The 11,163-nt window shown below is 39.4% G+C and overlaps 1 protein-coding gene across 3 annotated transcripts in view; it reads right to left on the bottom strand.

Annotated features, from left to right (window-relative positions):
- Positions 1–7,715: 7,715 nt before the first annotated feature.
- The window catches only part of LOC121527633 (vasoactive intestinal polypeptide receptor 2-like), a 40,791-nt gene continuing 37,343 nt past the window's right edge, over positions 7,716–11,163 (bottom strand). For 2 of the 3 annotated variants that reach the window (XM_041814658.1, XM_041814656.1), the window contains 3 exons: positions 10,910–11,048; positions 10,013–10,054; positions 7,716–9,494 (listed from right to left, as the gene is read on the bottom strand). In XM_041814658.1, the coding sequence (XP_041670592.1) occupies positions 9,321–9,494; positions 10,013–10,054; positions 10,910–11,048 (355 nt within the window). In that variant the 3' untranslated portion in view covers positions 7,716–9,320. The remainder of the gene's footprint in view (positions 9,495–10,012; positions 10,055–10,909; positions 11,049–11,163) is intronic. The other variant, XM_041814657.1, reaches the window with a different exon arrangement.

Here is an 11,163-nt window from a genome sequence, read left to right as displayed (position 1 = left end):
AAAAGTGACTAAATGGGCAAAATGCTGAGTGATAAAAAAGTACAAAGTGTCATTCAATGTCAAAAAGCAGCTTAAATTGGGTGAAAAGTGGCAAAAAAAAAAATTGCCAAAAAGGGGAAAGAACTGCAAACAGCAAAAAGCAGGATGAAAGTGGCAAAAACTACAAAACTGGCAAGAAAAAGTGGCACAAAATGGCTAAAAGAGGCAAAAATGGATTAAAAGTGTCAAAAAGGGAGAAGAATTAGAAATAAGGGTGATGAAAAAAACTAAGAGAAAAAATAAAGGTTGACAATTAAAGCCTCCTGCATAAGAGTGGGAAACAAACTTATTAATGTGACTTGATATGGATAATTCCTGAGGGGAAAGTTTTTTTTTTTTAAGGTTTTCTGGGGAAAAAATATTTGAAATGAAGACATAAAAGAGCCACAAACCATCCCAATGAAGCCACACGTTGAGTATTACTCATTTAGACTAATAACTGTTTGTGACAAGACTTGAACTGGATCTGGAATTTAGTCTAAAACTGTCTAAACTGGGCCTAAAATTTTGACTTCAAGTCCACAGAGGCGAATGAAACAGTAGAAAAATCATCAAACCTATTCATGTTTGATGTTTTTTAGATCTAGGATATTTCCACAGATTTGATTGGTTCTCACTGAACCACTTTATGCTGGTTTAAATGATCCTAAAGTTTGTTTTTTATTGTTTTTTCAAACCACTCCTCTACTGAGTCAGGAACTTTTAGCTGCATATCACTGTAGTCTGGCTTTACACTGGCTCTGAAAGTCTACACGCACCTGTTACATTGTTGTCATGTGAAGGTTCCCTACCTGGGGTTCGGGCACCCCTAGGGGGGACGCCTATAATGAACTTTTATTTATAGAGTCATGGTTGAAAATGTAAGAGGAAGTATTAGAGCCCTCTAAAAGGTCCAACAAAATAAAGAGGATCTGTACCTTTCTTGGAAAAGGTGACATTTAAAAGTACATTTTTGAGATGATAAAGTCATATTTTTCAAGAACCTGAACTCAGAATTTTCTAGTTCAAAAGTCCTAAATTATTTCATCATGCACTTTAAAATTTCAAGTTTTTAATGTCAGAATTGAACTTTCTAAACTAGTGAATTTACAAGGATCCAAAGTGAAAACAGTGAATAGAAATGTCTCTTCAGAGTCTGGGGAATAACGATAATGTGATCATTCTTGGATCATTTCCTCACTGATCAATCCTACTAAGAAAAATCTCCTGATCAGACGATCAACTGTAGGACTTCTGGAAGGAAAACAGCTTCTTCTCTTGTAATTTTATTTTTCCATGGCTCTTTTGGATTTATAATAACAAACAATTCTACCTTTTAGTTGACATAAATTTCCAGTTTTCTTAATTTGGTAAATTTATGACTTGTTAAATTAGAAATGTTTGAGATTTTATTTAAAAACTGACTGAACCTTCTCATTTTGGTGCTCTTATAGTGGCTCTAAATGCCATTGTAATGATGGATAGTTTATACGCAGATATTTTTAAGAACTTGTTTATGCTGGGATTTAGTCAATAAAACATTTAAAAATGATGTTTAATTTCTCAGAGATTGTCCTGGGGGGCTTTAGGGTGTTTAGAGTAGAGGGACCCCAAAGAAAAAAGGTTGGGACCCACTGATGTAAAGGTCTATCATTTCAGAAATGTTCTGCCTTGTACCATTTTTGAAGCCAAATAACTGGAGAAATTTCCAGAAACCAGATGAACAAAATGAATCTATGTTGATGTGGTCTATTGACATTTCTACAGTTACTCTGCCGTTAAAAAGTGCCCAATCAGAGCTTAGCGAGCATCTCCTCTCAGTCTGAACCAGGGTCTGCTGCTGGAGCAGGAGAGGCTGATGTCAGACTACGACAAACTGAAGACTGAAGAGTAGAAGAAGGACACCAAGCTGCAGAAACTCATGTGAGTAAAGGACTCATCTGTACTTTTATTTATGTGGAATGTGAGTTCATGTGGTTTTTGTTTGCAGGCTGCTGAATGAGCAGAGGGAGCAGGCCAGAGAGGACCTAAAGGGCCTGGAGGTTCAGGGTGCCAAAGTATCATTTATTTTGAAAGGGTATTTGAACTTATGGAAATCAAGAAAACGGACAACTTCATTCGTTTTTCCATTTGTGTCCAGAATCGAAAAACGAGTGAAGTTGTCCGTTTTCTTGATTTGTATACGTTCAAATGCCCTTTCAAAATAAATGATACTTTGGCACCCTGACCCTGGAGGAGAGTGTGGTAAGTATTTCCTGTTTCTACAGCGGAGGAGATGAAGTCCCCATGAGGGGCTCAGTGATCATCCATGCATACAAATAAAGACTTCATCCTGTTAAACTCCAGCTGTATCTGCGTTTTTGTTGCATAACCCCCTACTTACATCTCTGACGGATCCCCAGGGGGGCGCCGCACCGCATCCCCCCTTCTCCATCAGGCATGCCTTGATCCAGGTACCGGCCACAGTGGGGTTTGAACCCCAGCATCCCCTGCAGAACTGGTCTAGTCCAGTCCTCTGTGCCACCGCCGCCATACCTTTCACACTACCATCTCTTCTCCTGGCGCATTTATCCTCTTTCTTCAGGATGTGGCTTTAAAATTCACTGAGGCCAAGATGGGGGTCGAACCTGGAACCTCCAGACTCTGAGTCAGTCCACTATCTCTTTAGGCTACAGATCCAGACATGCAGCAGGGCCTCAGAGGGGCTTTTCCTTCTTAATCTAATCTGGACTCAAATCTTGAAAACTTAAAGACATGGTTAGATTTGAAAGGCCAACTCTTGTCCAGGTCTTCTGAAGTCTAGATTTGGACTCAGACTTTTAAAATAGACAAACCCATGGTAAGATTTGAACCTGTAAACTCCTGATTCACAGTCAGTTGTCTTTTCCACTAATCCACTGAGACACACACCTGTTCATGTTTCTCAGAGGATCTGATCTCTGCTTTTGGGGACTGGACTTAAAAATGCACCAAGTATCAAACCCACAACCTTCCAACTCTTTGGCAGTCCTCTTTACTCCTGAGTCAGTGATTTACACCAGCAGCTTTAAAAATCCACAGAAGATTTGAACCAACAACCTCATGATTCCAGGGCAGTTACCTGTCCACCTGAGCTAACACACAGGCTAAAGCTAGCTGCAGTTTCTCTGAGACTTCACATCTGGAGTAGAACATCTCTACAATCCACAATCTTTGCTGCTGGAGACCATTTTCACATCTTGAGTTGCACATTTCCATGAGTGATGATCTTTGCTGCTGAAGACCATTTTCATACTTGAGAGAAGATATAAATAGATATAAAAGCATTGACGACAATGATGAGACAAACTTGTACACATCTTGAGCTCTCTATTTGCTCCTCTGGTCAATCTTCATCATCAATGATTGGAACATTCAGTTAATGCTTTTAGCCTCCCGGTCATTTTTCTCCTGTGGAGTGAGCGCGCACATGAGGGAGAGGGAGTGAGGCTGAAAGCATGCAGGAGAGAAAGACAGAAACAGTGGCTGAGCCAAGCAGAGCAGAAAGAGCTGTGAAAATGACAATACAGTGATTTGTTCATAATTTGGAGCTGCATTCAAAATTTTCAGGATGCATGCCTCCTTCTTATTAGTTTTACTGCCACAGTGTGAGTGTTGCAAAGCTCACATAACCCATGGGTGCAGCGCGCCTTGTTGCTGGCATGCAACGGTTTCTATGTATCCGCTTTCGCGTAACACCTCGACATGTCGGTAGGGCCCATTATCGCTGCTTGCAGCTTTAATGTTTTATTTGAATTCACTCAAACTTAAGAATCACATCGGTTTTATCTATTTAGAATAACTAAAGGTTGGAAATATGTTTGAGTAAAATCAAGCAAATTTGTTCATCTAATACCTATGACAGTCATTTTTGAGTGTATTTACTATTAAACTAGTGGCATTTAGTAGAACAATTGGTGAAAAATAAAACATACACTATATTGCCAAAAGTATTCACTCACCTGTCCAAATAATTAAAATCAGGTGTTCCAATCACTTCCATGGCCACAGGTGTATAAAATCAAGCACTTAGGCATGCAGACTGTTTCTACAAACATTTGTGGAAGAATGGGTCGCTCTCAGGAGCTCAGTGATTGGGAGTGACAGCAACTCAGCCACAAAGTGGTAGGCCACGTAAAATGACCAAGCGGGGTCAGCGGATGCTGAGGCGCATAGTGCGCAGAGGTCACCAACTTTCTGCAGAGTCAATCGCTACAGAGAAAATCCACTGCAAACTTATTTGCAAATCTTGTCATGGATTTACTCCTAATTTTACTTCTATTTAAATAAGTTTTAACCAAAGTAACTTTAATATCACTTGTTATTTTTCCACCTCTGGTCTAAATATGCAACAAATATTTGGTGTTATGATAAAAGGCTGAAAACAATCTCTTAGATGTAGGCAGATAACTTCTTATTTTGGGCTTTTAGCCTTTATTTTGCTAGGACAGTGGACAGAGTAGTACACTCGTGAGAGAGTGGGGAAGGTCATGGGAAAGGAGCAGACCTGGTAGCGTCACAGCCAGATCATATGTACTTTCACCACTCACAACCATCAACACAGCTTCAACTTAATTTCAGCCATGATTTCATCCCGAGTCTTTCCCTTGTTTTATGATTTTTGCTTCACCTGTGACGCATGCCAGGACAGCCTGTTGTGGAGAGACAGCGAGACGATATCGACAGTTTTTTTTTTTTCTGAAGTCATGTGATCACGCAAGGTCATAGGCAGGTTGGCAGGTGTGTGGTCTTCAGTGATCTGACAGTCTGGCTGAGTCGTCTAATGTGTGCATTCAGAAGATTAAAGGTGAAAAATCTTTGGAAATTGTCCTGAAGTTTGTGGTCTCCCACAGTTTCAAAATTGATTTCAGATTAAAAAATCATCTAGTGTGTGGCCGGCCTTAAGTTACCAACAACAAAACAACTACAAAAGTCACAACTGACCGGCCCGTATTAGTTTTTTTAGGGCCAGTACCAATACCAATTACTTGAAGTTCATGAAACTGAAAACTGATAATTGTAACAAATATTAACTTATGATGTGGGGAAAAAACTATTTAGGCCTTGCTCTATCAGCATGAGACACTAAGCAACACATTAGAAGCACGAAAACAGGAAGTAATGCCATATGCTCACTGAGTCAGTGGTACCCGGGCTTGAACGTTGATTGGCTAAAACTCGTGGCATTTAGCTAATCAGATTGTGTTGTAGAACAGACATATGTTAAAACTGTGGAGATTGAAAATAACGCCAGAGAGGAAAACAAAATTTGAAGTGAAACTAAAGTAGCGCAACTTTTGATTAATTAACTTTATTGATTATTGGTAAAATAAAATGCCTATACCAATAATTGGCCAAATATCTGCATTAATAATCTTTCAGGCCTATAATCGCTCCACCCCTAGTCACAACAACTCCCACTGAAATAATACCTCCGAACCAGTGGTTCTCAAATAGCGTGCTGAGGCACATTGTACCTTGAGGCAAGTCAAGGTGTGCTATGGGAGTTTGTACAAACACAAATTACTTCAACAATACAACAGCTAAAGATACTGTTACACGTATTACTGAGGCTGTTTTGCATGGATAGGAATAAGGTGTGTCTTCAGATTTTGGCTTGAAGTCAGGTGTGCCTCTGTCATAAAGTTTAAAAAAAAAACATAGTATGATCAGTATTTTGAGAACTGCTTTAACCAATGACTGTAACAACATCTGCAAATCAGGCGGATTTCAGCCAATCCAACTGAGGTTCTTTAAATCTAGTCCTTTGCAGTAATTAAGTTCTCTTGACTGAAACCTTTTGAGGCAGAATGCCAAACATTTAAAGCTCATTGTTCCCCATCTGGGGTTGAAATGAGGGATGGAAAGCTGGGGAGGAGATTAAGGAGAAGAGCAATCATGAAAGGGTGCAGACTGATATAAGAAGACGAGGGACAGATGAGAAGCAGACTCTCAGGAGGCTAACTGAGAAGACAGATGTGAAGTGGAAGAAAAGAAAGAAAAGGACATATGCCTGTTTTCTTAGGTGAGTGCACTTCGTGTGAGTGTGAATCAATTAGAAGATAGTGAGTGGTCGAGTGCTCTTGTGCTTGAATCTTAAACTTAGCTGATCCTTTTTTTGGAGCAATGACCTTTTACCAATTACCTTAATGTGGTGAGGTAATATAGGTTATTGTGTTTGAAAGATATGTCAGTACAGTTGTGACCAATATATATCAGAAAAGGTCTCATCTACAAACAGCAACATTAAACACCGTGCTTACCGTCTCTAGTATGAACAAGTCAACCTACAAATAGAGCTGCAGGTCTATTTTCCGTGCCGACCGCGTCAATACCCGTCAATCAGAAAGCCCCAAAAGGAAGTCACAAGTGTAGAGTATCCGCTTCTTTCAAAATACAACACAATGCACGGACTCCCGGTCATAAATCGTCACTATATCAACATTACGTCACATCCTGCAGCGAAAGCAAGGGGTCATTGGGTCACAAAGCTACAACAGCACCACTGACGAGGAAAAGTTCATTTCTGAGGGCATTTAGCCAAAGAATTTTACATAGTAGTGGAAGCAATAATGTCATGGACTTACACCGGAAAGGACAATAAATTAACCCCAAAGGGTAAAATAGTCTGCTGTTCATATACTATTCCTGCGTGAACTTGATGTTAGACTCTCTAGACTCGCTTCCAGTAGGCGAGGTCGCTCTCCTTCGGTTGGAGCAAACCCACAGCACTTCGGTGCGCAGCACAGTCATCCTATGTGGAAATTGCAGGTAAAGGTTTCTTAATATTCTAAATATTGGCTATATTACTGTTGTTAATAGCATTAGACATGCCATTCCTTTTTAAATCAACATTAACTATATTAAGGCAAACAATACTGTCTTACCTAAGGATAACTTATATCTATTTAAAAATAGACTGACAGATCTTTAAAACTCTCTGTATTTCCTGGCCCCACCTGCAGTCATAGATGATTGATGTTCCTTAGAATGGCGTCTTTGTATCGCTGATCAGACAAATACACCCCTCAGCTGTCATGTCTGAGAAGCCCATCTTTATATATGCTGATGTACCTCAGATAATTTATTTGTTATTAAAGTATCAAAATTTCTTGTTCTGCTGACTACTGACTCACGGAAATGCCTGCATATCTGAAATCTGCCAAATACTTCATAATCCAAAGTACATATGACTCCCTTGAGAAGGAAAGTCTTCTAAAAATAAACCAGTTTCACTCCATCAGTGGAGCACCACTCTCTGTCTCTCTCAGTGACCTCTGACCTCCGATAGCACGGGTCAGTGCCAGCTGTCAAGTGCAGATAAACACAGCAGGGAAGGGTTTACGTTTGGCCGATGGAAACACAAACAGAAAGGAGCGATAAGGAGAGAAAAGGATCTGAATCTGGTTTTTCTACCAAGCTTTAAACATGGTTTTGAGATTGCTGCAGAGGTTAAATACATAACTCTTTCTAATACAAAACAAATATCAGAAGCCTAGCTGCTTCATCATAATCTCAGTCCTCCTCTGTAGAAATATGTCCTTAAAGGACAAGTTTGGTGAAACAGATTTAAAACATAACAGGATGATCTTTCCTCTCAATATGAGAAAAGTTTGAGAGTGGGAAGAAGAAAAGAGAAAAACACATTAAAAGTGAGCAGACTGAAATGCATTGAGATTTTTTAATGCCTTTAAAATGTAAAATCTAGAAAAAAAGACAGAGGGAAACCAACACTTCACCTTTATAATTTCATTAGTACTTCCAGATCATGAAATATTGGTGTTTGTATTTTTTTGTTATAAACTAGAACGGGTGATTTTACAGGTTAGATGAATTTATATTCCAGACCTTCAATGACAGAAATTTTGTGAACTGGACTTCTGAGAATTTTAATTAATGACCACTGCTCTATGGAGAATGAAAAATAGGTGGGTATACTCCATATACAGTACCTGTCATGCACTACACCATTGATTGTTACCAAAATTTAAATACACAACTGTTTAAAATAGTAAAAAGAAACAAATAGAAAAACATTCCTTTGCTGTTAAAGGCAAAGTGTGCTTTTTGGTCTGTTATCTTTGTAAGTAAAGATGAAACCCTGCCAGATAGCATTGTATTCTAACTACACATGACTCGAGTTAACGTCAGCGACAAAATCTGTTTGATTACACTGATTCAGTATGATTCACTGATGCAGTATTCTGACAGCAAAGGAGCAATGCAGTGCAGCATTTTCCCCTTGTTGCCCCATCTTAAATTTCTTCTCTGTCTCTTGAGAGGAACTAGGAAAGATGGAGATGACAAGGTATCAGGAGTGTTTGAAGGAAACATTCTCTTGATATTTTATCACATTTCTCCCTCAGCAGAGCATGTTTTGCAAAGTGGAGATAGTTGTGGCTAAATAATACCCATATCTGTGTTTAGAATCTAGTATGCTCTGACTTGTGTCAACAAGGAGGTAAAACTATTCAGCTCAAAGCAGTCAAAGGTTCGTCAATACAAAGTGCCTAACTTCTGTTCCTCTGCATTCAAATAAAAGTGCTTCATGCCACACTTTGTATAAGGGACGAGAATTACATTTTTTTGCAAGCATGCAACACTGTGTGAAGCAATGCAGTCTCCAAGGCCCGATGCTGTCAGGACATGGTGTGAGATAAAGATTCATTTGAAATTGTTTTATGCAAAGTTTGTTTACCCAAAAAGTAATGATGATCCTTGATGTTCTCTTAGATAACTGGATCACAGTTACTGTGTGGAAATCTGGGGCAATAACCTCACAAAAAGAAGATATGCACATGGCCAACACATTTGCATGAAAATACATAAAAAATAATATGTACCTGTATAAAAAATTGGCTTCAGTGAAGCCAGAATGTATTGTAAGAAGCAGTCTTCATTTACACAGATAATGAAACATTGTCTCCAGGAAATGTCACAACTGCAGTTCTTTGGACAGATTATGGTCTTTTGCAACATCTGCTTCTCATAAAACTGATCATATAAAAAGACCATGATCTGATGCAGGTTTCTGTTCTGCATCATATCTGCAGGATCTGTTTTTATGTGGGCCATTAACACAAGTAGAATAAGTCTTCAAGAGGAAAACATGCAATAAAATGTTCCCTCTCCACAGAAAAACTTCAGAGTAAAGATTCTGGTCCCTGCAGCAGCAGGCGATTCTTCCATGAAAGCGTCCTAGAGTATAACCTCGTCTCTGTGCTGTATGGAGTCACTCTTAAAAAACGAGCACCAGCTCTCCACGCCTGTGTCTCCGTTCTCCATCAGAGCATGGTGGTCTCGGTCTGTAGGATGGATGGGGCTCGGGAGTTCCTGGGGAAATTAGAAGAGTTCTCGTTCCCATTTCTGCTGACTGACATGGCGTGTGGCCTGTAGTCCCGCCCCACGTAACGCTTCAGAGATAAACTCCTCCAAGTCCTCCTCAGCTCGCTCTGCACCTGTTTATAGACCAACAAAGAGGAATTCAGTGATTTAAAGCTGAAGATTTCATTGATAAAGCTTTGTTTGTAGAGAACAAAGGAGGGGGGCTGACTGGCTGCTCAGTCTGACTGTGGTGCTTCAGTAATAAACCAAAGTTGGGTGCTCTTGGAGAACAAGGGGAAAGAAATACCCCCCCCCCCCCCAAAAAAAAGAAGAAACCCAGGCACTCCAAACACAGAAAAAAGTAACAATGAGGAAGGAACTACTTTAAAAAGCTTTTATTGTAATGACCAAATCATAAAAAAGCCAACATGTTTCAATCAGATCGGTCTTCATAAGGGCTAACAAGCAATTGTAGTATGGTCACATCTCTATACAGCCAATGACGGGCAGGAACATGTTGGCTTTTTTAAAATGGTGTGGCCATTACAATAAAGGCTTTTTAAATTTCCTTCCTCATTCTTACTATTTTTGTGTCTGTAATGTCTGGGTTTCTCCCCTTTTTGGATAAAGCTTTGTCTGTGTTTAGACTCACCTCGCTGTTGAGGAAACAATAGAGGATGGCAACAATGAGACCCTAAAACACAAGCATACACAACTTTTACTGACTCAACATAATTTTACAATTTATTTTAAAGGCAATCGATTAGGAGAAGAGTAAATACACAGTCCTTACAGAATGACAAAACATACTATTTCAGGGGGCCTTGGTAAATCAAAATGGAGTAATTTAGCTTTTTTACATCAGGCTTTTTAATATATTTAGGAAATGCCCATATCTGATTTTAAAGAAAATTAAATAAACTGCAAATTCAGTCACCAAGTTGAGTTGAAAAAGACTGTATAGGACAGGGAGGTTGATCATTATAATGAAAGAAATTTGATTTGAATACTGAAAAGTGGTCAAAAGTCAACAAAATACTGTTGAATCATACAAGGTCACAGACTAAAAATTTCAACCTCTGTGCTGCTAAAGGTTAAAGTCAGACTCATGGGTAGATTTGGTCATGTTAAAGGTTAAAGATGGATGGTTTCTCAACATTCATAAAACCCAGGTTCTCCTTATTGGCACTAAAACAACTTTAGCGAAATGTAGATGTTTTCCCCTCACAATCAATGACTCCTCTGTTTCTTTCTTCCCCTGAACTGTAAGTCTTGGTGTCATCACCAACAACACTCTTTTGCTCATATCTCACATTAATAAAGCTACTCTGTCTGCATACTTCCATCTATGCAACATTAATTTTCCCACCTGCCACTCCTTACATCATCACCATTCTAGGCCACATTCTGGTCACTTCCTGGATTGACAAATGAAAGTCCCTTCTTGGGATCACAAGCCAGTTTCCCCATTAGTTCATCAGGATAGAAACTCATCAGTATCCATCTGAACATCTGTGTAAACAGACTAAATGAAACTTGTCAGTTTTACCTGGAAGGATCCAAGGCCGAGGTCAAAGAAGATTTTAACTTTCTTCATGCTTTTGTCAGCCGACTCCATCAGGTACACAAACACCATGTAGTTCACCCCGAACAGAGGGATCAGCAGGAGGGTGGACTTAGCCAGACGACTAAAACACATAAACACAGATATGCCATGATCAGTTAGGGACCAATTTAAAGATCAAGTACAGTATATTTTCTTTTCAATTCCACCATAGTGGATCTGGCTGCGGACTTCCATGG

The sequence above is a fragment of the Cheilinus undulatus genome, linkage group 19, assembly GCF_018320785.1.
Source record: "Cheilinus undulatus linkage group 19, ASM1832078v1, whole genome shotgun sequence".
In the NCBI taxonomy this organism is placed as follows: Eukaryota; Metazoa; Chordata; class Actinopteri; order Labriformes; family Labridae; genus Cheilinus; species Cheilinus undulatus.
The sequence above is the reverse complement of the archived record's forward strand: the minus strand, read 5'-3'. Positions and strand labels throughout refer to the sequence as shown.